The 25,197-nt window shown below is 50.9% G+C and overlaps 9 protein-coding genes across 9 annotated transcripts; 3 read left to right on the top strand and 6 right to left on the bottom strand.

Annotated features, from left to right (window-relative positions):
- Positions 1-2,433: 2,433 nt before the first annotated feature.
- Positions 2,434-3,828, top strand: CTAM01_04998 (uncharacterized protein; the record flags this gene model as incomplete). The annotated part of the gene is made up of 1 exon (XM_060521028.1): positions 2,434-3,828. The coding sequence occupies one exon, from the start codon at positions 2,434-2,436 to the stop codon at positions 3,826-3,828; it is 1,395 nt and encodes a 464-aa protein (XP_060384397.1).
- Positions 3,829-6,186: 2,358 nt separating this feature from the next.
- CTAM01_04997 (uncharacterized protein) lies at positions 6,187-7,371 on the bottom strand (the record flags this gene model as incomplete). Its single annotated transcript, XM_060521027.1, has 6 exons — positions 6,187-6,530; positions 6,585-6,652; positions 6,710-7,092; positions 7,167-7,209; positions 7,261-7,297; positions 7,359-7,371. 6 exons carry the CDS (start codon positions 7,369-7,371, stop codon positions 6,187-6,189), a joined length of 888 nt encoding a protein of 295 aa, XP_060384396.1.
- A 1,903-nt stretch (positions 7,372-9,274) lies between these two features.
- On the bottom strand, positions 9,275-11,021 carry CTAM01_04996 (uncharacterized protein; the record flags this gene model as incomplete). The annotated part of the gene is made up of 2 exons (XM_060521026.1): positions 9,275-10,667; positions 10,741-11,021. 2 exons carry the CDS (start codon positions 11,019-11,021, stop codon positions 9,275-9,277), a joined length of 1,674 nt encoding a protein of 557 aa, XP_060384395.1.
- Positions 11,022-11,488: 467 nt separating this feature from the next.
- On the top strand, positions 11,489-13,525 carry CTAM01_04995 (uncharacterized protein; the record flags this gene model as incomplete). The annotated part of the gene is made up of 6 exons (XM_060521025.1): positions 11,489-11,616; positions 11,837-12,002; positions 12,163-12,305; positions 12,407-12,644; positions 13,021-13,065; positions 13,304-13,525. The coding sequence occupies 6 exons, from the start codon at positions 11,489-11,491 to the stop codon at positions 13,523-13,525; spliced, it is 942 nt and encodes a 313-aa protein (XP_060384394.1).
- A 901-nt stretch (positions 13,526-14,426) lies between these two features.
- On the bottom strand, positions 14,427-15,099 carry CTAM01_04994 (uncharacterized protein; the record flags this gene model as incomplete). The annotated part of the gene is made up of 3 exons (XM_060521024.1): positions 14,427-14,465; positions 14,554-14,687; positions 14,772-15,099. The coding sequence occupies 3 exons, from the start codon at positions 15,097-15,099 to the stop codon at positions 14,427-14,429; spliced, it is 501 nt and encodes a 166-aa protein (XP_060384393.1).
- Positions 15,100-16,117: 1,018 nt separating this feature from the next.
- Positions 16,118-17,560, bottom strand: CTAM01_04993 (uncharacterized protein; the record flags this gene model as incomplete). Its single annotated transcript, XM_060521023.1, has 5 exons — positions 16,118-16,548; positions 16,611-16,699; positions 16,760-16,785; positions 16,837-17,123; positions 17,536-17,560. The coding sequence occupies 5 exons, from the start codon at positions 17,558-17,560 to the stop codon at positions 16,118-16,120; spliced, it is 858 nt and encodes a 285-aa protein (XP_060384392.1).
- Positions 17,561-19,034: 1,474 nt separating this feature from the next.
- Positions 19,035-19,978, bottom strand: CTAM01_04992 (alcohol dehydrogenase GroES-like domain-containing protein; the record flags this gene model as incomplete). Its single annotated transcript, XM_060521022.1, has 3 exons — positions 19,035-19,075; positions 19,132-19,263; positions 19,321-19,978. The coding sequence occupies 3 exons, from the start codon at positions 19,976-19,978 to the stop codon at positions 19,035-19,037; spliced, it is 831 nt and encodes a 276-aa protein (XP_060384391.1).
- Positions 19,979-20,630: 652 nt separating this feature from the next.
- Positions 20,631-21,831, bottom strand: CTAM01_04991 (D-xylulose reductase A; the record flags this gene model as incomplete). The annotated part of the gene is made up of 3 exons (XM_060521021.1): positions 20,631-20,867; positions 20,928-21,489; positions 21,548-21,831. Coding segments are annotated over 3 exons (1,083 nt in total), but the record flags the coding sequence as incomplete, so codon positions are not given.
- A 472-nt stretch (positions 21,832-22,303) lies between these two features.
- On the top strand, positions 22,304-24,308 carry CTAM01_04990 (short chain dehydrogenase; the record flags this gene model as incomplete). The annotated part of the gene is made up of 4 exons (XM_060521020.1): positions 22,304-22,804; positions 23,336-23,521; positions 23,582-23,980; positions 24,048-24,308. The coding sequence occupies 4 exons, from the start codon at positions 22,304-22,306 to the stop codon at positions 24,306-24,308; spliced, it is 1,347 nt and encodes a 448-aa protein (XP_060384389.1).
- Between the last annotated feature and the right edge of the window lie 889 nt (positions 24,309-25,197).

Here is a 25,197-nt window from a genome sequence, read left to right as displayed (position 1 = left end):
GTCCTTAAAGTGTGCAGCTAACTTGGCTAAACGACTTGACGTTAAGAGGCCCATCTTGGCACTATGGGTGCTCAACTTGGCGTTGACAGCTTGAAGGCTAGAGTTGAGGCTGTTAAGGCCCAGGGAGTTGGCTCACGGCATGGCAGACAGTCGATCTCGGGAGATGTCTGCAATGCAACTGCATTCCACCCCCCACGCTTGCCCGCCGCGGCGCCGCCATCTCGGTCCCGCATCTCAGTCAAGCCAAGTTCCCCGACCTCAACTTTCGCCATGAGTAAGGACCGACGATCGTACACGCGTCTCGCCGCTCCTCATGTTCACGACGCACCGTTGAATCAAGGTTTGATTTGGGTGCATGCAGCCCCTCAACCGCTAACCCGATTTTAATGTCCGAGCCGCCGCGATTGGAAGACTACGCCCTCAACTCCTTGAGCCTCTCATACCCTCCCATCGGAACTCACAATGGGAACTATCTCGCGTCCAAACTATATGCTCCATCAATAATCATATGATGCTCGGAGTGACCATCCCATGGCCACAACGAAAGCGACGCCGAGGCGGGTTTCCCATGTCATGGGCCGTGGCAGGCAATTTCTACTGGCGTCCCGTGCAGCCCCTCGTCGGTGGAACCTTTTTTAGACTTCTTCTTAACACCCTTGGGAAAGAGGGGCAACGCGGGGTAGCTTCGTTGAGTAGCCGGCGAGACCGTCCGAAGAGCCAAGTACCATGTGCAAGCCTGGTCTGTTACGCCCAACTTACACCTGCACTGTTCAAGGTCTTCGTGCCCAGGTGTACAAGTCCGGTGTCTGTGAGCCCAGCAACGTCAATCATGATCGACACTATCCGTGCTGACACCCTGGATAAGCTCTCTTGAGTTGGAGCTATGATCCTGGAGTAGCTAGGTCGGGCAGCTTGGGTTCCTATCGCACATTCTGGCTATTCTAACTGGAATATCCTACTGGTCTAGTTGAACATGATAATGAGCACGACTCCAGTATAGGTGAGTTGATTCGCAAGGAGGACTCTGAAAAGAAGTCTTGTGCAACTGTCCGCACGACTCGGAGCAAGATATTCGCATGCTACGTAGTCGGAGATCGAGGCTCTGCGGCCATTACCAACCAGTTGAGGCTGCCACACAAAATCTCGCACCCACACACCCACATATAAGAAGCTTTCGCCGTGCCGGGACAATGACCTGCAGAAAGATCCGTCACCCTGGAACCCTAGCTCAAAAATGTCAACCCAACAACATCGAAATGTCATTGATGAACGACATGCGATTTGAAACAGTGTACTTCGGATCACTTAGATGAACTGGTGTAGACCGGACGCGTTTACGTTTACGGTGCGGCTTTTCCACAGCTTACAAGAAAAGTCTTCTTTGAGCTCGTCTTTCTACGCTGCAAGATTTTGTATGGTTTTCAAACCGAATCGAAAAGTTGGCGGCTGATCGTTTTGCATGAATCAATGACACTCGACATATTCCCAATTACGGTGAAAAGGTCGGTGAAAAGTCTCCACCAAGTATCGCGTATTAGTGTTTACTCCATGTCGAGAGTGAGTTCTTCAGCTGGGTCTGGAGCATTAGGAGGATTGTACCAATCATGAAGCTATCCGAATGGCATGTTCTAAGCTTCACACTACGCTCCCTTGTCCGCGTGGATATCTCCTCGACTGAACCGACTCCTGCGCGAAAACGGCAAATTTGACTCCAACTCCACTACTAGGAGGAGGGGCAAAGTTGGACATCGTCCTCCAATTCACTATCAAGTAAGCTTGTTGCCGTTATGCGCAGCATGCAGACTGGCCTTAATTACACACGATGCTTGCGTGGACCAGAAGCTTGCTTTCTGGCGATAAGCAATTCGGTTCCTGGATTGCCCCTCAACTCTAGGCCGCATCTAGACCCGGTCTCAACCAGAATGTCATCCTGGTGTCCGACAATCCTTGGGTTTTCATAGGCGGCATGACTGTACCCATGCTATTACCATTCGAAAAAGTCAAAGGCGAAATCCATCATGTTAGCTTAATCTCAAGCTCGGCGCCAACAACCTCAAAAGTTGACTCAACGATTACGCTAGCTTCTCTAAGCGGCTCTTCTCATATCCCGAAGGAGGCCGACGGAGAAGGATAGTGATAACGAGACTTTGACGCTGAGATGCAGAAGCCGGCTCGGGTAGTCTTAATCGTATCTCTTTTCAGGAGTTCTAAGCGAGTATTCGTCCCTTGATACTCACTGGTGTCTATCAGTGACAAGTATAAAGGCCAGGCAATATCTTCTCGTCATGAGCTGTGCTGCCTGTATTACAAGCCAACTTGACTGAACCTTGGCCGGTCAATGAGTCTCTCTCACACACCTATTTATCAACTACCCTTATACCCACATAAGCGATCAAATTATATCTTACCACTTTTTCCCGCAACATTTACAACATGCGCTTTCTCTTCACCATCACTTTGGTCATATTAACGGCCGGTGTAACCGCAGTACCCGTCGCAGTGCTCCCCAGCCTGATTCATCCCCCAGTTCATGTCTTCAGGGCTGACCCTGCCGCCGAAGCTGCCGATGCGGAGCCCAATATCGAGGCCCGTGGAAAGAACAATGTTGATGTGTCTGACTGGCAGCAAGAGCCTGAGATTCAAGCCAGAGACGAGGCCGCGACTGAGGCATGGGACCTAGAGCCACAGACCCAACCGCGAGACGCCCCTCATATCCAAGCCAGAGATGAGGCCGCTCTGGACAACGTCAATCTTGAGACTGAGATTGAAGCCCGAGAAGAGCCTCAGATCAAAGCCAGGAATGAGGCTGCACTCGACAACTATGACTTAAACCCCGAGGTCCAACTCAATGACAAGCCTCAGAGCAAGGCCAGAGAGGAAGCTGCTCTACCTGACAACTTCGACCTGAAACCTGAGATCCACGCCAGAGATGAGCCTCATATCCAAGCAAGAAGCGAATCTAAGGCTGCATGGACTGACCCAGACTACCACGCTGGAGGTGTTACCGCCGCAGACGACTGGAAGTACAGAGACAACCTAGCCAAGCTCGACGCCAACAACTGCGGCGTAGACTGCCATCGCTCCCTCGACTCATACCGCTCCAAGGTGTCCAGAGAACACAGGCCATACTACGACCGAAGCACGAATTACCACAGCAGCAACTACGACCACCATGACTACAATTATGGAGTCCAAAGATCTTCCCGCGCTTCGAGGGGCGAACACAACACACCCGCGGATGACTGGAAGTACAGGGACAACCTCGTCAAGCAGGACAACCACGATTGCGGCTCGGGCTGCAAACATTCGCTAGCCTCGTACCGCTCCGTGGCCTCCAAGGATTCAAGGATTGCTAGGGAGAAGGACTATCATAACTACAACCACCAGGATGACAAGTACAACAACTGGCATCCCAAGGACTATCATGTGAACGGCAACGGTTATAACCATAACAACGGGCATTATGACGATAGGACCATCAGGACCAACACCTACTATCCCAAGGACCATCATTCTACCAACTATAATGATATCCATCATAATGATTACCATGGCAACAATTACCATACCAATGGCAACGGCTATGACCACCATAACAATGGCCACGATTATGGGGTTCAGAGGTCCTCTAGGGCGTCGAGAGGAGAGCACAACACCAGGCAGGATGAGATAAACCACAAAAACAATCATTACAAGTTGGATCATAACGACTGCGGCGTCAACTGCCACAAGTCCCTTGCCTCGTATCACTCGGTTGCATCTGCAGACTCGAGGCGATCCAGGCAGTCGAGGCAGTCAAGACAATCTCACGGAAACCACGGCCACTAAGAATCGAGGGGATGCTCTCGTTTTAATAGTTGAAGAAGCCGATTATCAACATGATCCGAGCCTGCAGGAATTTTTGGAGCCTCCCAAGCACGAAAGATATCGCGATGCGAGATGTGTTTAGCAGGCGAAATAATGACGTGGTTGAGTTAGTGTGTATCGAGCTCAGATAATGGCAAGCCAGTTAGCAGTACATTAATGAAAATGAATTTTGACAGACAAGAGCCAACGAATCATCGAGAGACGATAGGAAAGTAATCACAGCGTTGTTCGTCAATCATGATAGCTTGATTATGATGTCGACGGGGAACACCAGGAAAATCTTCACTATCAAATTGGGTTCTGCAATATTTACTGCGACGGTATACATATGTTGTCCAAGGAACTTTTTGAGTGATGGGAGGTGTTCATTAACCGTGGCAGCAGGTCAGACCGGGTATTCATCGTGGATGTAAAAGCGAACGATGCTTGGCAGGCTGAATAAAGACAGGCTTTCTTTTCAGTATTCCTATCATGAGTTCAACTTACCACTCGTGCTTGCGCAGCGGAAAGACATAGAAAATGGGCGCTCTAGGGTTGGGTCAGAAAAGACTGTCCACGAACCCAGGCTTTATGATTACGATAGCATTGAGAACTCGGGAAGTTCCTGTGACTCGTTCATCTTGTTGAGACTGAAGTGGATTATATGTTGTAAACTACTACCTTCGTACATGTACCGGGGTAGAATGTGCTATCCTGATGATCAGCCAATATATTCCTTCTAAGTAACTTTATGATATCAACATGGCTATGCTTTAGTAGCGGACTTTACTTTCTAGATGTAATCCGTTCCAAGGCATATCTATGGCTGATTTGCTGCACTCAGCACCAGCACTGACTCACACGTTGGATAATTGATCATCAACTAGGTTTATGGGAGTATTGACAGCAGAAAAAGAGACTTAGAAGGTAGTCTGGGCCGCTGCGAACGGCCCTTTCACCCACCTAATTACTACCAACGGAGGAATCATAGGCTACGCCCACCAACTTCCCCCTTCCATACACATCCGCAATTCAATACCATATTATAGAGTTTCTTACCGGCCGAAAAAGGCTTTCCCGGCTGACGTGTATAACAAGAAGGTTCCCTCCAGGAGAGTTGCGCTGTATGGCTATCCTGCTCACCGGGGGAGCGACCAGTGCCATCAACAACACCCTCTCTTCACGACAATTCAAAAATAAATGATGCAGATCAAAAGATAAACTCCTCGACGGGGAATTGAACCCCGGTCCCCTGCGAATCGTTGTCAGGGAACAATTTCCCGATGACAAGCAGATATCCTCACCACTAGACTATCGGGGATGTTGCTGTGGTCAAAGACTCTCTCACGATCATTATGGAGGGCGACGACCCCACCGCACAACTCGCACCTGGCTTTTAGTGAGGTGGAGAATGAAAAGTTTTCATTAGAATAGTTCAGTAGACGTTGGCAATAGAGATCGAGAAGATTCAAGGTGGGATGACATTGCCGTGGTAGCAGCATTGTTCGTCAGTAACCGTGGTAGCACTAGATCTCCTGATGACAACAGTTTGGCTTTTCAGAGTTGCTTTCACCTTCAAGCTATGTTGTGCAAATGTCACTAATGGCATTCTGAGTCTTCCATGGGTTGAGTTCCGAGATGAGAGCATAGCGAACCCGGAACCGAAGTCCCCACAGAGGTTCGACAATGTGCCTTCTACTCACAAGCTCAGGGTCGTATATCCAAGGTTGACACCGCGATGCAAACATAAACGACGTGAACATATCAAAATGACATACTTCAAGCACAAGTATAAGGACATGGTTTACATCCAGCTAGGGACTGCGTAGTGTAGCAAGATCAATATTAAGGCGTAAGTTGTGTCGATGAACGCACCCCACAATCAACCTTCCATGTAGTTGAAAGACATGAGCGATAGTGAAAGTATCGTGATCCAAGCGCATGAAGTGACTAGGTAGTCACAACCGTTTTCAACCCGCCTTTCTTCTATTGAAGATTGATCTTACACCATAGAAAGACATTGGAAATCGGACGTGACCTGGATTCCTTAGTGCAATTATGCAGCTACTGCAGTTTTGTGGTTGAGACATTGGGTTTGATAAGCTGACAGGAGGATTGTCAACGAAGTTGAATAGGCACTTGCCAGTAGTTTCTAGATGATTTCTCCGGTAAATAAAGGACATCCACACGAATGTGCGACTTTTCGAAATTGTCTTGATGGTGGATGACATACCAAGTATGATTGCGTGATGTTCAATGGGCATTCAAACTGATATAAAGTCTAATAAAACACACTCGTAATTACAAAACCCCGGTTCTTGATCACCCGATGACATTAATTCATTCCTTTCTTTCATGAACCATAATGACTTCATCTGACTGTTGATAACCAAACATTGCGCTCCGAGGTGTATTGGGGTCCATGACAGACCCTGCGTTCGATTGCGTTATGTTTGACGATAAAGTACCTGACTTTGAAGACTGTCTGCCCTTGGCGATAGGTGTGAGTTCCTCGTTCTGCACCTCACGCTTCGATTTACTTGACCCCGTAAGTGATTCCCGGGTGTAATTGACAAGTTTGGGGAAGAACCTCCACGCAAGCTGTCGGGCGGCAGGCATGCAGGCAACGAAGATCCCCACGCAGAGCTCTACATAGGACCAAATAATACCCCAAAGGCAATCGGCTATGTATAAAAGTCAGCTTCGACATTTAATCATAGAACACTAGTGTCACGTACCAGTGATGTTGAAGCTCGTAGCAAACACCAGAAGACTTTTGATCCGTACAATGCTGACTGAAGTGAGGCTTTTCTGTCGTCAGACTGGAGCATGCGAACAACATTGAATCAACGAAAAGACTTACAAAACGCCTACACTGAACATCGCCATCACACCGATTTTCTTCTTGAGCTCCATGTTAAGCTTATATAGTTGCGTGGCCGGTAAAATTAGCATCCACACGTCGAGCGCAATGTTAAACGCTACGTGCGTCAAGCCGATTGTGTTAAGATCTGCGCAGTGGCCATCTTGCTCGCCATCCCACCCGTTCCAATAGTGCTGGAATGGCTGGCACTGAACGAGGCTGAGCAAGATGTAGCCTCCCCCGAGAAGAAAGTTGAAAATCTGCGTGCACCAGAGAAGGGTCCTGAAGCCTTGAATGTTGAAGACTCGTATGTACAAGTATATTACCGATGCCTTTATGACTGCCAGTCCAGAGATGTAAAAGAGTTGGAGAACGAACAGGAGCTGGGGTTGACTTGTCAGATGAATTCTAGGGACTGTGTGGGATTCTTACTTTCAGAAACATTGTAATCTCATACGGCTGCAATGTCCAGATATCTCGTCCTAAGCCATATCGCATCACTATTCGAGGTTGTTAGTCAAATCATCTCAAAGCTGACCGGATGAACTTACTGGTGAAGATGATCGGCGGAAAAGGTATCAAAAACGCCTATATCCGTATCAGACCTGTATTCTTGAACGCGCTTGGAACGTTGGACTGGCACGCATACAAAAGCGATACATATTGCTGTATCTTCTGCGCCCCAGGGCGCAAGACGCATAAACCTGGCCGACAGTCTGATTGCCATGAAAACCACCGGTAGGATGAATAAAAAGATTGTCGTGTATCGCGCCGTACTCGTCCGATCAGTCAGGGGAAACCCGCAGGACGACCACGTCAAGTTTGTAACAGCTAGATCATTGCATCAGCATCAACAATCCAACACATGATCGAGCGTCAACTAGCAAATTCGACATGCTTACCCAATGCTTCCTTTATCGTGCACGCATCTTTTACGCAGTCGCCAACAAGCCTGTTGAAAGTCGGATCGACACAAAGACATGTTTGATTCGAGATAGTGCAAGGTGATTGGGGAAGAGCTGAAAGAGCGCAGGATATCTCGAGAGAGTGTTAGTATGGTCACACCAAGCCCGCGAGAAACTCGTGGAAAAGTCGTAGGATACTGCTTACAGCGCACTGAGGAGCGTCAGCAATGGAGGCGGCTGACGCCAGCCCTGTTAGCCCAGTCAAGAGCAAAGGGAGAAAAGAAGCCTTCATGGTGCAGCTCAGGGGTTTCCTTCTTGGTTCGCACCAGAGAACGCAGTGGTCTTTGATCGGGTACTCTGAAACCTCTATTGTCGGTATCCCACATTGCATGCGTGGCAGCGTGGGATTCTCGGTATTATACGAATCTACATAATCGACGGAAACAATGCTAGTGTCTACCATCTTTTCGATGATGCACACTGAATCCAGACCCAGAAGCCGGTCAACAAAAAACCACATCAGCGGCAAAGACGATCCCTCAAGATCGGCTCAAGTGGGAAAGGGCGGGCAAAGGGCTTGTGGGCGCTTCAGCTTTGGCGAGTAGGGGATGGCTGTCAACGCCAATGGGCGCGTTCTTGGCCTGGCGTGCATTGTTGTTGAAAGAAAACAGATCGTTTTCGTGTATGGCTATGGCTGCGTCGAGGACGATAATTGCGCCACAGGCGCAGCGTGGCTGGGAGGCCATGGCTGGCAATCTCGTCAGCTCTTGGGGCAACAAAAACCGCTTTTTGCATATCAGTTCGATGGGCAATAATCCGTTCCCTGTGGCTATCGAGAGAGACAATGCTAACCTATTAAGGCTGGTCTTTGAAAGCACAATTCACTGGCTTTTATTACCGTGCAATGCCGTAAATGCTCCGTAGTCGCGGATAGCGAGACTAGATCGCCGGATTTGGATCTAGATTCGCCGAATCGCACATCGTATCTAATGCGATAAATTCGATCGCACGTGGGGTACATCCATGCCCAAATAACGGGTTGAAACGAACTCGGAGCTACCCTCCGATATGTGTTTGTTTGTTTCAACAGCCGGCCTGTTGTGCTCGCCGTGTTACCTCAGGCAAGATAAGATTTCTTCTCAGACTCAGCCACGTGTAGCGCGCGTCTGAGGTTTTGGAAGACGTCTTAATTGATTCATTCAACAGATCATCCGCTCAGCGACGGCCTCAAGAATCTGAGTGTGTGCCCACCTTACTTTACGTCAAATCCTCTACACCACCATCCGAAGGTTCAAGCATTAAACGTCAGAGGTTGAGACGAGACAAGGACACTCCCTGGATCTAATCAAGATTATCAATCAATCTGCATATATCCGTGCCCCAGATCAAACGTTCAATAGCTTATCCGTGAAATGAAATCAACAGGGATAAATTTTGAAGGTTCAAGTGTTGATTGGATCTAAGCCATAATACGTGATGAACTATAACCACGATATTGACTAGAAAGGATACATTATCACAGTGAAAGAGAAATCTGATTTGAATGGCAAACCTCGAAAGGGTAGGATTGTATTCATGTCATTATTGGGTATATTGCATTCATTAGATACCCTTTTCAACTATTGGAAACCTCTCAGGCTTCTTTCATACACATTTTGTTTTAGACCTGGGCAGGCTTCTTCTCGGCATGCTCAGACATTCCCTGGATACCCTCAGCAGCCTCCTGCTTCTCGTTGTAGACAACATCTCTCGCCTCGGCATCAGCGTTACCGTGGAGACCAATTCTGTACCAGGGAAGCTCGAAGAGGCGATCCATATCCTCGAGAGCACGGCCAGAAGTCTCAGGAACGAAGAACCAAACCCAGGCACCACCGATGAGGGTGATGGCGGCGAACGACCAGAAGGTACCCATGGGCGAGATTCCACCGACGGAGGTGGATGCCAGCATATTGGGGACGGCACGAGAGTTGCCGTACTGGTTGGCAAAGTGAAGAGTCATGGCCCATGAGGTGGCGAGGGCGCGGACACGGAGGGGGAACAGCTCAGCAGTGAGGAGGTACTGCATGGAGTTCCAGCCGAGAGCCCAACCGAAGCCAGAGACATAGATCATGGCGATGGCACCCTTGCTGACGCCGACCAGGTTGGAGGGGAGCTCAAAGGACTCGTCGACACCAAGCTTGGGCACGTGGGTGAGGAAGGAAGCAATGTAGACCATGGCAATGGCTTGCAGAGTGATACCCGTAAGCAGAGCGCGCTTGCGACCGATGACATCGACCAGGAACAGCGCACAGCCGACAGCAGCGACGAGCTTGACGACACCAAAGACGGCGGTAATGAGAAGGGACTCGTTCTGGCCCTCGATACCGAGGATCTTGAAGAGATCGGGAGCGTAGAGGGTAATGGAGCCGGCGCCGGACCACTGGGAGAGGAACTGGACCATGGTGGTGAGGTAGAGACGGTACAAGTTGCTGGGGACGAGGAAGAGCTCCTTGACCTTTCCGAACCAGGTGGTACCCTTGGTGGCCTCGAGCTCTTCCTGGTGAGAGTGCTGGATGGCGTAGATCTCACGGGTAACGTACTCATGGTCGACGGGGAGGTGACGGAGGTGAGCCATGGTTTCGGTGGCCTCCTCAATCTTACCCTGCTTGACGAGGAAGCGGGGCGACTCGAATTGGAAGAAGGTCAAGATGAAGATGATACCAGCGAACATGATGTGCAGGGAGGTGGGCACGAGCCAGCGGTTGTGGGTGGTGTCGCCGAGGTGAATCTGGCAGCCGTAGTTTGTGAAGTAGGCGAGCACGATACCCAGGTAGACGAAGCCGGTGAAGACGCAGGTGCAGAGACCACGGACGGAGGCCGGGGCAATCTCGGCAAGGTAGACGGGACCGACGACGGGTGTCTGGCCGACACCGAGACCGGCGATAAAACGACCAGCGTAGACGGCGCCGAGGTGTCCGTTGTTGGCCATGAAGATGGCAATACCGATGATCCAGATGACGCAGAGTTGACGGGTAGCCCAGATACGGCCGATCTTATCGCAAATGACGAAGGCACTGTACGTGGTATCAGCGGTTAGAGAGAGTTCTGCGAAGAGACTTTGAAGAGGGAAAGTGTAGCCAAGCTTACAAGAGAGCACCAGCGACGGAACCGAGCTGAACCATGGCAGAAACGTTGGCCTTGATGTTGGTCTTCTCGGCAGCGCTGTATTGATCGTAGTGAATGAACTTTTGGAAATCCTTGGAACCGAAAGCGCCAGAGATGAGACCCTCATCGACACCACGGGCCGCGCCCATGAGGCCGAAGGAGATGACAGCGAACCATAGCCGCCAGTTGAAGACGCCCTCGGGTTCACCGAGGTCGCCCAACTTGAAGATGTTGATGGGCTTTTTGACACCACCGCCTGCCATGTTGATGGTATTTGATTTGCTCGCACGGGATATTCAAGATGGACAAGAAAGGTGTGGGAGGAGGTGCGTGGGCTTTGGGGTATGAACACGACGGTTGAGGAACAAGAAACCTGAAGAAGGGAAAGGAGTGGTTCCTATTAATACTTAGATCTGAGGAGAGAAGGAGGAGGAGGGCACACGTAGATCCATACCTCCCTCGTTCTACATCACACTAGATCCCATCTTCGCGTGGATCAACCCAACCTATCTCCCCCGTCCCCGCCCCAGAGAGTGAGATGACAGCCAGCGGCCAATGCGACCCCATGGGAAAAGAAGGGTAGAGGATGTCGGGATGGATGGTCTCCGGCGACTGGCCAATCGCTCAACTTCCGTTCCACCATCGTGAAAAATTACGAGGGGAAGGAACGAACGGATGGTGTCCTTGTTACGAAACTAAGCAAGGGTGGCTTGAGATGGGGGGTACCAGTATGGGGATGAACATGGAGATGCGTGGGGAGGAGACCTGGCGAGCGGCGGCGGTCGAACAAGGTCGTGAAGTGGGCGGCAGCTTGCCCAAATCCGGCCATGCCAACCGCGCGCCGGGGGCGGGTTTGGGGTAGGTTGGGGAAGACTAGGAAGACTAGGAAGACCAGGAGGGGGGGGAGAAGGCGGGAAGAAGGAAGATAGAAAGGCGACGAGGATGTTGCCGGTCAGATCTCCGGCGGCCTTTCCAGCTCGTACTCACAAGAGCCGCTGCTCATCGTCCATCTTGACTGTGACATTCGTCCACCTTCGTAGTTTTTCTCGGGCACACCTGTAACTGTGTCACCGCATAGGACCTATCTAACTATCCACTTTGATAATGCAATGGCAGAGTACACGTTATCCTCTCGGATCTTCGGCATGCTGAAAAAGGAAGGAAAATGTGTTGATGAATTACTCATTGCTGGGACGAGATATCACAATCTGAATCACAGCGAAGAACCGCCGAGTCGAATTGATGTAAGTGAAAGTTGACGGAAAAGCAGGAAAAAAGGGGACCAAGAAAAAAGTGAATCAACGGAAAAGACGCTGATACAAAACTCAAATTTCAAAAGCGTTCACCTGCCCCTCAAAAAGCGAGGATAACCACTGATTGACATCGGATGACTGGTTGATTTAGCTCAAGGATAACCGTGGCTATAGGCAGCACGGTCTTCATGCCGCCCTCATTCGCTTTCATATTTCGACATACGTTGGACTAGCGAGGCAGCCTATACTTGCCTCAACCGACGCGTTGGGATCAAGAGGCTCCCGCAAGTTTCCGTAATGCAACACACCTACATGCCATTCCATGCAGTAAGTTTTCGTAAACTGCTCTATCATTAGCCAAAGCGTCAGACGGAGCTACGCCGCTCGTTCCATAGCGCACCGACGGCGCGCGCGAACGTTGATGGTGGTGGTCGGGACAAGAAATACGCCTCAAGTCTTGTTTGCGCCGGCAGGCTGCTGTCCCGCGTCGCTGGATTGGAACCAAGACTTTTCACCAAGGGCGATCAGCCAGCGCCAAGTGACGTGATGTCTCCCCCGGCTGGGCGTCTGGGCTCTGCCAAGAAGGAACCTGAAGAGCTGGCCAAGTCGGGCCTGGCGGCAGGGTTTACTGAGGTACCTTACCCAACGGCATCCAAAGTTGCGGTCCGGCTGACTGCTCGCGTGTTCTTGGCTCTTCTCACTGTGAGACAGACTGCAGTGATGCACTGCCTGACTACCTACCTAGGCTACGGATGAGTCTGTGTGTGCGTTGACTGCGTTGTTCTCTGTGTGTGCGCGCTATCGTGCTACCCCTGGCTGATATAGGAGTTGGCTCCGCATTCTCCGCGCTTTGGGGTTTGGAGAAGATGAGATGGTCCAGACGAGCAACCATTTCCCCGCAACACACCACTCTGGCACTGCAACCCTCCTCAAGGATTTCTAGAAACATTGGCTGCGATATGACTCGTCGACGGCCGATGCTCGCTAGTCTTGCTGACAAACGGATGAGCTCCAGGAGGAAGAGGGGACCAAGAAGATGGAGAACAAGACTGGAGTACGGTGACACGGTCTACGCAGAGGTAGTGAAGCCTACTGCGAAGAGGAGGGGGGGAAGATGGAATCCAAGACAAACCACTCGCAAAAGCCCCATCATCGGCCCATGATCCATGTCCAAAAGGCCGTTTGCGCGCGTGGAACCCAACAAAAACACGCAAGATTTCCCCCATCCCCATATCTCAAAGTGCTTGTTTCGTCGCTGGCTAAAGTGCTAACGCAAGCTGCCTTGCGTAAAGAACTGGATACCCGACATGTTCGCACTCCGCAAGCTCGCAGCTCGCAGCTCGCCGCCGGCCGGTGGATCCCGAATGGACCGTTTCGGGCTTAAGTCGACGGGGCCATCAACTGCCGCTCGGCCATCTTCCGTGAGGGCGAAGACGGAGTGCGCCCGCGAGCCTCGAAGCCATTTTGGAATCGAGTCATCGCACCCCGGTCTGCTCCGGTTTATTGATACCTAGACGTGAAAAGATGCAGAACGCCAGAGCCAGAGCCCGAACGGAGACAGGCTAATTCAGCCATTCAGCAGAAGAGCAGACATTAGCCTGCGACAAGGTCTGGCCCATCGGGGTTCGACCGACGATATTCGCCTCTCTCTTTCCTCTCACAGTGACTCTCAACCTCTCTCTCTTTCATCTCCCTCGGCTCGGTGCCCATTTTTTCGTCTCCTCCCCTCATTTTAGCCAAATAAGATGGATCTCGTAGTGACTCTGACCCCGTAGAATAAGCTTACATGTCCGTACTTGGCCAACCAGAGGAACGATAATTTGCGCCGTGATACTTTGATACGCCTAGTGATTCGTGAGCTTTGGGGAAGATCCGGCGACAGCGCCAGGGTATCTCGGCCAGATTCCAAGTTTCTCAACCTCGCCCTAGGGCACGGTCTTGGTATCAACCCCAAGTCCCTTTGATGGATCATGGGCCTCCCTTCAACCCCAAAGACCCCACGGAGAAAGCTTCCTTCAATGGGGATGGTATGGGGAAAACTGGAGTTGGAATATCTAAGCGCTCAACTTACAGCTCGCGTGAGGTCTTGACGCTTCCACACACACCAAAAGAGTAGCAGGCAATGTAGGACACAGACGCACGCCATGTTCTTAAATGGCACATTCTCAATAACAGGGTGCTTCTTGTCAACCCCGGCGCGGACGGAGTCCACCCGTCAGGGTCGTCACATGGCGAAGGAAGCGGAGGAAGTCCAACAGGCAACTCCCAGCCACCCAGGATCAAGCATGCAACCTACAGGTTTGCGGGGATTTCACGTCTTGGTAAATTAGACCTCATACGATCGTCCCACGCGGCGGCATGCCAACAAGAACTTTTTTTCTCCCTGAATTACACTAAGTATATTGGTCAAATCCTTTACCTGAGAATTTCCATGTTGGTGAAGAACTGGAGATCCTTCGTTCAAACTCAGACCGGCTTCGGAGGGCAGAATAGAGAGCGAGTCCGACTGATCGACGGTTGCAACGCTACTAGCGGCACGTACCAACGGTCCCAGAAACCTGATTTGTATGCTCTCGCCGCGCAGTTTCTTTGTGACCGCTCCCATGGGCCATCGGCCATGTAACAGTCCATCCTTGGCGCCGAAGTCTCGCCCTTTCTCCGCGTTGTGCCATTCCCCTGGGAAATCCGTACAAGATTACTCACCCACGGCCGACGAGACTCACCACTTTACTCATCTTCTGACCAACGACCTCCACATACCCTTGGTGCATGTCGCATAGTGGCTCTCCCCAAAGGCGACAACCCACTCAGCAGCAAAAGCGTCGTCAAAAATTCTCAGCAGCATCATCTGCTCCGGGTCCATGTCCACGCCGCAAACCTCGCACGGCGCGTTGACGGTTTCCTGGTCCTCGGCAGACAGCGCGACGATGTTTTTACACGAGCCGAAGAAGCACAAGCACTGCCCGCGGGCCGATGAGCAGACTTCGCGGCGTACCACCGCGACGTGGGCGCCCTTGCATCCGTCACGCGGAGTATTCCCGCCTACGGCGCCGGTGCAGTTTGCGGAGGTAATCCACTGGATGCACATGACTGGTGGTGGTTATCTTTCTCTTATTTCCCTCGTTAGGGTTATAGCTGCTACTATGTGAGTGAGATCCGAACGTGACAATCAGTACGTGTGTCGTATCCGAAATTTTGCTTGATGTATTGCCATGGAATTCTGGGCAGGCAGACGATGTTTGCTGATACTAGCGAACTAAATACCTTTACCACTCGGTGACTCTCGCTAAACAGACTTTATGTTTGTGTGTCAAACAATAGCATTGTCTGTCATTTGAAGACTCAGCCCTTACCTCAATCGCCACATTATTTGTTTTATGAGCGAGTTTGATTCACAACCAATATCTTTAGTTTTTAGGTCGCAACACACACACATATCCCTGCACAATCAGATTTCAATGTCTTTTCTCTTTGTTTAGTTACGTTCTGTCAAAACAGTCTTTGGGCATCTGGTGAAAGTCGACGTTCACAAAAGAACGCCAAGAAACCTTGGCAACCGTGGTTCCAAGCCACTTGGCATCGCCAAGATGGGCTCCAGCTAGAGCCTCAACTCCAATGACCCGCATCTACACTTCTCATTCAAACGGTCTGATATTACGTTCCTCTTCCATCTAGAAAACAATATGCCCCAGTGGGATGCTGCAGCGGACACATCCTCCCGCAACCTAATCGAGACATGACATGAACCATCACCCCCGGCCCGCTGCCGCCATCTCATCAACGAAGGTGCCGCATAGCCGGTCCAAAACGTGTCAATCCGTCGACCAACCCGCAGCACCGGAGTAATCCTCCTCCACCACAAAATTCTCCGCAACCTGTCAACATGCTCGCTTCCCCAGACCAGGCAAAGTGCCATGCCACGTTCCTCCTTCCTTCCCCATGGGCCATGGCGGGGGTGAGGTAAATGAATCACCCCCTCCGAGTTGAGGAACATGAACCCCCGGTACCAGAGAACGCACGCCACTTATACCCCTTTGATCCGTGAACTGCGTGCTCGTTTGAGTGTAGCTACCGCGCCGCCCCCAACGTTTCCCCAACGCGACCCTTTACCCCGTGCCGAGTTGCGTTCCCCCAAATTCCAGAAGAACTTCCCTTGCCCTTACCGTCCTCTCGTCGTCGTACCCCGCAAAGACCACCAGCTTCTCCACCGCCAACTTTGCATACTTCTTACTTAACTCCATCTCCCCCATGTTACGGTACACCCCAGCAACTATGCCATAGAACTCGCCCGCCTGCGCCGTCAACTCTTCTTTCACCAGGATATCTTCAAGCTCGTCGATCAGCTCCGCCACCAAAGACGGCGAGCCTGCGATGACTGGGTCCTCGAGCTCCGAGAAGATCTCCGACAGCCGTCTGCGGTAAGCATCTGAGATGGCCAGCACTTCGGGAGAGGAACTACAGAGCACGCAGGTGCAGTTGAAACCCCACTCTTGAAGAGCCTTTTGCCGGTCTTGGTACAGCATGTTTAGCATCGAGTCTGTACGTTCCTGATATTAGTCCTTTTCAAATGGCTGTGCGGGACGGATTCAGGGTTCTTACAACTGATGCTTAGTTCCTCGCCCGGCAAGATGTCTTTGTACGCCACGATTTCTAGTTCCAAGGTCCGGGGCGAGAAGCGGGTTATTGCACTAGCTTTTGGTAAGCACTCTATCTTTACCTATGTTGTATCGAGAAGGTTGCAGGCGTACTTGGGCTTACAAGCATGATTGATTCTCTGATTGGTGTCAGAAAAGCTGGAACAAGATGCTAGAAGCTGATCACCTACCGCGACCTTTGGAAACAGTCCAAGGTGGGCAACGTTATTGAAATTTGCGCCAAATGTGTTTGTTCGGATGATATCTTCCAGAACATGGCCCCCGGTGCTCCTAGAAAGTTCAAACACTCTTTGCTGATCCTCTCTCGGCAGCCGAATGAAGCCCTCCTCTAACACCCACAGAGCCTGCATCCAGCTAATCGGCTCAGATACTTGCGCCAATTGCACAACGACAGGGTGTTCCCTCAAGATGGCATCCCCCGCGCGGATGCGGATGTTTGCGACAGCTCCTACTTGGTCTATAGGGGTAAGTTTAAACTCCCTACCAGGTAGCGTGGGTCTGGCCAGGGTAGAGCAGTGACTCTCAATGGCCAAATTTGTGTTCGACGTGCACAAGAATCTCGAAAGTAATGCTGCTGATGTAATCTCGAAAAGCACGGGCGAAGATACCTGACAAGGGGGTTAAACTTTGGCCTGATACCGTAGTAAACCTTTACCCGGTATCGTCTCAACATGGAAGGGGAGTGGGTCGGCAGAATCAGGTGAAGGTTGAGTACTCGCCGATTGGGTGTCAAAATCCTCAACGAGACTGACATGACCGGCTGCAACCTCTGGGCTTGTGATTACGAGAAGACCTTTGTTCCCCTGAAAGTCTTCTTTGATGAAAGCGCAGTGTTGTAGTGTCTTGTTTGACTTTGGGCCCACACATACCGGCTCTTGCGTCCATGGGCGCCATTCCGTGACCTTGGCAGCCTTCCCTGAACTATACTTCAATGGGCATTGTTGTTCAAACTCGATGTTGATAAGTGGACTAGGGGTATCAACAATGTGGTTGAAAGGAGTTGACGAAACAATAGTCGTAACCAACAAAAGGCAACTCCAAGGCCAAACTATAAGCGAAGACAAGCCCATCGTAATCGCAACAAAGAGATAACAGATGGAATTCCTAGGAGAAAAGCTATCCTCGAAACGACATGACCTTATAGAAAAGTTTCCCTTAGCCAAGCAATGGGAGCCTCGCCATCACCATTATAGCCGACCAATCGAGATAGTTGCCGCTGCCACCCTCCTTGGCGAAACAAGCGTGGCATTTAGGCTCAACCCGCGATACTACGACCCCTTGCGACGATCTTTTTCTCGGCGCAGGATCTCGCTAGACTGAGATAGCTCCCGCTTTCTGCATTTCTGTACGGACCGGAGCGTCAAACGCCGCGATGCCAAGTTCTGCCAAGATGCTTGGTTTTTGGAGAAAGTCGTCGTGTGGCACGGTCTTTTAGCTGGGCTGGGCAAGACTTATGAGATGTAGGGGAACCCTGCAGCCATGGCGAAATTTGAAGAGCGTCTTGGAGTCAAGTGAGTCTTATTGGGTTCCTTGATGATGATGCCAAGACCAGGGAGAGGGGGGTGATCTGTGGTTATCGGGGGACGAGTTTCGTCAAAAAGGACAGTTAAGATCATAACGAGGTTATATTTAGCCGGTAGTATTCAAGCTCATTTGCTTTGCTTTGAACGTAACATGCTTCAGCATAAGAGGAGCAAAAAAATACGATTGCTAGTTCAATCGCTGACGGGAATTGAGCCCGACGTGGCTGGTTACTGTTAGTGAGGTGTTCGACGATATTCGGGATAGGCGTCTGGAGCTTACGGGTCGAACCCACAACCTTGAGATTAAGAGTCTCACGCTCTACCGATTGAGCTAGCCGGGCAATTGATGCGGTTGATGAAGATTTATCGGGTGGATTGAAGCTGATGGATTCTAGGTTGTGCGTGAGGTGAGGGCACGATCCACATTCAACACCAAGGGCATCCATCGTGAACCCTCCGGACGACCCGGGCCTCGGCGGGTCGGGGTGTGGGCCCTCTTTCGGGATGGCGTTTCGACTTGCCCAGCCTGGAGCAGGGTAGGGGACGGCTTTACAATGTTCTAATTTAGGATAATAATCTTATTTTAGCTCTTGCCCTGTGTCTTTCGTGCTTACAAGAGGATGAGATCACAGGTAGCTTATAGAATTAGGGAGCTCAAGACAGGTACTCGCTCATATAATGACACAGTTGTGGATGTTGCAATCATTCAATCCACATAACATATAACGTGGCGAATGAACAAACGAGATTAAGGCCTCATCCAAGTGGCAAACAATTCCGACACGCAGCGTTTTGGCTTTAGTTGATTCTCTTCGCGATTCCTTGAGCTCTAGACTCTATCTTATCTATGGCAACGTGTAACCACCATCAATAACCAGATTTGCGCCTATTTTTATTAGCTGATATGACAAAATAGTGTCCCTTGGAATTGAGGAGAAATACCTGTCATGTAACTGCTCGCACCACTTGCCAAATACACGTAAGATCCTTTCAATTCAGCAGGCTCGCAGAGACGATCGCCCGGGATCATGGAGAACCACTTCTTCCTCCACTCCTCGGGATGCACCGAAAGCACTATCAAAGTCAGATTTTCATCACTCAATAGACTCATGGTATCGAGATTGAACTTACTATCCGTTGCAATAAAACCGGGCGATACGCAGTTCACTCTCGCAAAGTCGACCCACTCGACAGACAACGACTTGGCCAAGTGCACCACCGCCGCCTTACTAGCATTATACGCCGCCTGCTTCTGCGGGACGTTAACCAAGATGGCGGAAACTGAAGCCGTGAAGATTATGCTCCCTCGACCGTCACTACCACCTTTCAACTGCCTCTCGAAGACCTTGGCAGCAGCTTGCGCAGTCCAAAAAGCCCCGTGGAAATTGACGTCCAGCATATCACGGAACTTGTCCTCTGGATATTCGATGGCAGGGATGTGGTCTGCGATTCCGGCATTGGCAACGACAACGTCGAGCTTGCCGCCTCCGACTTCCTTTGTCGCAGTCTCAATGACGGATTCCACTTCCGCCCTGTTGCGGACGTTGCATTTGTACGCCTTTACAAGCACCCCATTGCCTGATGCAGATAGTTTGGCAGCCGTGGCATCGGCTTCTGTGGGGTCGGTGCTCGTGTATGTGATTGCGACCTTGGCACCGGCCTCAGCGAGTCCGCGGGCAACTTCCAGGCCGATACCTCGGGTTCCGCCGGTAACGATGGCTGTCTTGCCGGTCAGGTCAAAATGCGCGATGACGGGCGCTGTCGGGTTTGGGTGGCTTGGAAGAACCATCTTGGATATTCTGTTGCGTCTCAGGAACTAAGAGGCCGTTGGTGGGTGAGGACAAGGATAAAATTGCAATGTGAAGGCCTGACTGTTGTTTGCTGGCCAGCTGAGAGCTGCGTCCAGGAGATTTGTACCGATGAGAATACAATTACGATGGACTCCGAAACCCTTTACGTCCACCGGCGAATTAGGCCGACGGTCGACAGGCTTCCGGAGCGGGAGGGGCCATTTCGGTGCGGGGAAGATGCTGCACTCCGGGTGCCTGTCACCCCCGTCCGCCCATCTAAAGGCGGGTAGTAGGGAATCGACTGAGGTTAGTAAATGACAACTGCCCAACTGTTTGCAAGAAGACGGAGCAGCGGATTCTATCCGTATCGCTTGAAGTAGTAAGGCGCATGAGAAATATTGTAAGATAGTATCCAGGACAGACTGGTGGTATTAGTGAGCAGTGGAATATGAGAATTGTTAACCAGCCACCATATGTGCACGTACATCACCGACGTAGGATTTGGGAGTCTGCCCAAAAGTATGAGCAGAGACAGATACATGAATGTTTACTTCTTAAAATCCTGAGTCATACCAATCTACAGAAGGCTTCGGAGCGTTTGACATGAATGTTCAATCCATATTTTCGTTGCTAACTCAATACAAGATCGCATCATTTGGGTACACCTTCTATGACTACTTTGAGAGTGTTCTCTTTGGCCTGCCTCACAACCTCGAACGCCTCAAGAGCCTCCTCGAACTTGTAGCGATGCGTGATCAACTTCCTTGGAAGAACCTTTCCACTGGCAACGAGATTCACAGCCTCGGGGTAACATCCTGTTTGATATCGGATCGACCCCTTGATGGTCAAAGCTCGGATACAAGCTGTCGTGATGGGAAATACGATATTCTAGTTTTATGTTAGTAAAGGGTGTTACAATGTTCGGTGGTCAAGTGTGCAAGAACGAACCTCTTTTCCCATGCCAGCTTGAACAAATGTCCCGCCTTTCTTCGCGGCGAACACACCAGCCTGGATACACTGCTCGGCACCCGTACACTCCAGAACGACATCGGCCCCTTCCCCAAGGCCATAATCTCGCACAATCTTCTCCCCAATAGCGCGAGCAGCGTCAACGGGGTCCTCCGGAGCGTCAGGCAGCTTCTTCGAGACGTACACATCATCGGCAGCAAACTCCCTCGCAAACTGAGCGCGAGACTCGGACACGTCAACGCCGATGACCTTGGTGGCCCCATACGCCTTGGCAACAGCCTGACACAAAACACCAATCGGCCCGCAGCCAAACACAAGAACCGTTTGGCCACCCTTCAGTTCCGCCACTTTGCAAACCTGGACGGCGACTGCAACTGGCTCTACTAAAGCACCGTCCTCGGAAGACATGTGCTCAGGAATCGGGTAAGTGTAATCACTGGCAACAATATAGTACTTCTGCAGCGTGCCATCCCAGGGAGGCGTTGCCGCGAAGATTGTGTCTGCGCATAGGTTGTATGAACCTGAACGGCAGTAATCGCAGCTATGCAAATTGTTAGAAGCCGTTGCTTGCCTATGTTGATGGTTGGGGAGAAGCTCACTGCCGGCACGGAACACCTGGCTCTATCGCTACACGGTCGCCAACTTTGACATTCTTGACCTTGCTTCCGACCTCGACAATTGTCCCTGAGCTTTCATGCCCCAGAACAATGGGCGACTCTAGGATGAAGTCACCGATCCGGCCTCGCTGCCAGTAGTGGACATCGCTCCCGCAGATGCCCGTCTGCTCGATGTGGACTCGGACGTCGTATTCATCGCGAAGTATTGGGACTTTGCGGTTCTCGAACGAGACGTTCTTGACAGAATGAAGAACGAAAGCAGGGTTCTGGGCAGGAAATCAGCGAGATCAAGGGAGCAGGGGCAGTTGATAGGGGCATACAATTTCGCACATTCTGGATTGATCTCTTACAAGGGTTAGATATGTGAGACTGAGATAACCTTCAAGATCTGGAACTCTTCAATGATCTTTAGTGTTCAGTCTGGCAATCACCTTAATGTGTGTAGAGATGAAGCATGGCCTATGGCCGTGACGTCGAGGACGGGGTGGGACCGCCGTGCGGGGCCGGACAGTGAATCGAATTCGGGCGACAGTAGTCCGATGAGCATTGAGCGCCGGACTAGAATCAAAAATTCCAGAAGCATTTTGCCTACTTCAGGGAATTCCTTTCACTGAAAGTCTAGATCAATCTCTGGAGTCTACTAATAGAACACACCCTTCTTTGGGGTCGTTGTGTCCGGGAAGTCGACTTCCCCCTGACTTTGCAATATCTACAAACTGTCGTATTACCTACACAAGTATGGAGTCTACATATCATACCCTTGTTCAGCGGATCGTCCTCAAATGGGCTGAGAAGAGGCGCACATCATCTGACACCTCCAATGTACATCCCCGCCTCATTATCGCCCTCGCAGGGCCACCGGGGTCCGGAAAGACAACCATCGCCCAGAAAGTCGTCTCCGCCATCAACGCCTCCCAGGAACCCCACCCAAAGTCTATTGTGCTATCTGCGGACGGCTTTCATTTACCTCTCGCAGCTCTCCGGGAGCTTCCTAATGCGGCGGAAGCAATTGCTCGCCGCGGGGCCCCTTGGACCTTTGATGGCCAGGCTGTCATCGACCTCGTCCGGCAGCTGCGGGCTTCAGCAGGACTGCGACCCGTTCTTGCACCAACCTTTGACCACAAAGTAAAGGATCCCGTTTCCGATGGGTTCACTGTAGATGCAGATGTTCAGGTTTGCATTGTTGAGGGGAATTATTTGCTCGTGGATGACGAGCCCTGGAACCAGATCGCAGATTTGGTAGATGAACGGTGGCTCGTGAGAGTTGAGCCTACACTAGCACGGAGACGAGTTGCCGCGCGGCATCTCGCAGCTGGTATTGAAGAAACAATGGAAAGAGCTCTCTTCCGGGCAGAGAGTAATGACATGGTCAATGGAGAATTCGTTGACAGGCACAGTGAGGGTAGATACGACGTATTGATCGATAGCATAGAAGAGTTACCCAATTGAGGAGCATCTAAGATCGACCTCTCGCGGATGACAATCCGGACTAGCCTACTAGAGCTGAGGGTGACAGAGATCCGGCTTTGGCTTCTACCCGGACCCGGGGGACCTTGGCGAAAGCGACATTAACTTTTCTGAGCCTGCAGAGTAACTACCTCTTGGAAACCAAAACGGACTGGACGAAAAGGTTGTGATTGAAACCAGGTATTTGAATGTCTCTCATGAACAGCTTGGGCTGAAGAATTCCTGTCGCCAAAGGTATCAGAACTTCTAGTCATCCTATCTTCCGACTAACCTCCTACTCTATCCCATCTGTCGGCTCGCTAGTCAAGCAACATGGCAACAAATGGTTCCACGAATGGGGCGAGAAAGTCCATCAGAGCCTCCAATCCGCCCATCGAGGATAGTGTCTTCAAACAGTTCCGCCTTGATGGAAGAACGGTCATAATCACTGGTGGAGCAGGCGGAATAGGATCAGAGATCGCCAGGGGCCTCGCTGAAGCCGGTGCCAACGTATTCTGAATCTCATCCCCAGTTCAGTACATATGTGGCTGACACAGATACCATCTACAGATTGCCATATGGTACAACAGCTCTAAAGCCGCCGTTACCATTGCCGCAACCATTGCGGAAGATTTTGGAGTCAAGACAAAGGCTTATCAAGTCAATGTCACCAACTACCCTGCCGTCGAGGCAGCGGTGGCAGAAGCGGTCAAGGACTTCGGTCGTCTGGATGTCATGATCGCCAACGCCGGAATCCCGTCCAAGGCCGGAGGCCTGGATGACAAGGTCGAGGACTGGGATCGTGTACGTGCAGTCGACTTTGACGGCGCGTACTACTGCATGAGGGCGGCTGGTCTCGTGTTCCGTGAGCAGAAGAGGGGCGCAGGCATCATCACTGCGTCCATGAGTGGTCACGCTGCGAACGTACCGCAAGAACAGAGCTGCTACAATGCCTGCAAGGCAGGAACCGTACGATTATACCATCTTCTTTGAAACACCTGATAAAGGCATTTTGGCTGATACTAAGGACTTGTAGATACACCTAGCGCGGTCTTTGGCTGTCGAGTGGGCCAAGTGGGGAGGACGCATCAATTCAGTGTCTCCTGGTTACATCGATACCGTCATCTCGGGTGATTGTCCGTTCGAGATGAAGGAGGAGTGGTTCAGCTTGACACCACTGCGTAGAGATGCTGATCCGAGGGAGTTGAAGGGCGTTTACCTGTACCTAGCGAGTGATGCTAGTTCCTACACAACTGGGGCTGACTTCATCGTGGATGGTGGGTACACGGCACGGTGATCTAGAATAGCTTGATACATCAAAGTCTGTTCAATTCAAACTTCAACCGTGGCATCCATAACAGGTTCCTGTCATTCACATCTTGAACTCTGAACGTATACAGTCATGCAATGAAAAATAATTCTGCTTGAATCACTTTTGAACTTTCTGGTAAGGTAGTATCCGCAACCTCACACCACAGTCAGTCTGAAAAATATGAACAGAGAGACTTATTGATCAAATACTAGATGATGGTAATGAATATTTACAGACCTTACAGGGAGTAATACCAACTCATATCTCAATCCGACTTTACTTTCCTCATATTCGCTTATCAGTAATTCAGAAATAAAGCAGAATTAGGGAAAAAGCTGCATGTAGAGACGGATGTACTGGCACCATCTCTTACATGGTTCGTCTTGGGCGTCATAGGTTTGTGCTAAGTCAATAGCACAAGTGACTTTTTCACAGAGAAAAGATTGTCTTTTTGATCTTGGACTTGGTGACATTTCCTCCATCTAGCTTTATGAGCCATAGTGTTCTCACACTCTTGACTTCGACATCAAATACTTTTCGGCGGCGCTTGGTTGACGCAGTATTTCAATTTCACAACTAAACTAGATATCACCTCGAGAACATGGCGGCGTCGATACATCCGAGACTATCAGGCCGAAATCCGACCAACCGAGCCTCGATATTTCCCGAAGCCTGCGATCCTTGAAGCTGCAAACATCTTGCAACCCGGTTCAACCTCGTCGTCGCGCCATGATCGAGAGATCCCGGCTGGCGGCCCCCATCCACCCTCGCCTAAATTCCCGACCCACGGCGGCTGCGCGTTATCACCGGGCAAAGCTACCCGAACTTGGACTTCCAATAAGTTGGCAACAGTGCCACAACTCACCAATAGCGA

The sequence above is a fragment of the Colletotrichum tamarilloi genome (genome assembly GCF_030869305.1).
Source record: "Colletotrichum tamarilloi strain Tom-12 chromosome Unknown Scaffold_12.1, whole genome shotgun sequence".
In the NCBI taxonomy this organism is placed as follows: domain Eukaryota; kingdom Fungi; phylum Ascomycota; class Sordariomycetes; order Glomerellales; family Glomerellaceae; genus Colletotrichum; species Colletotrichum tamarilloi.
The sequence above is the reverse complement of the archived record's forward strand: the minus strand, read 5'-3'. Positions and strand labels throughout refer to the sequence as shown.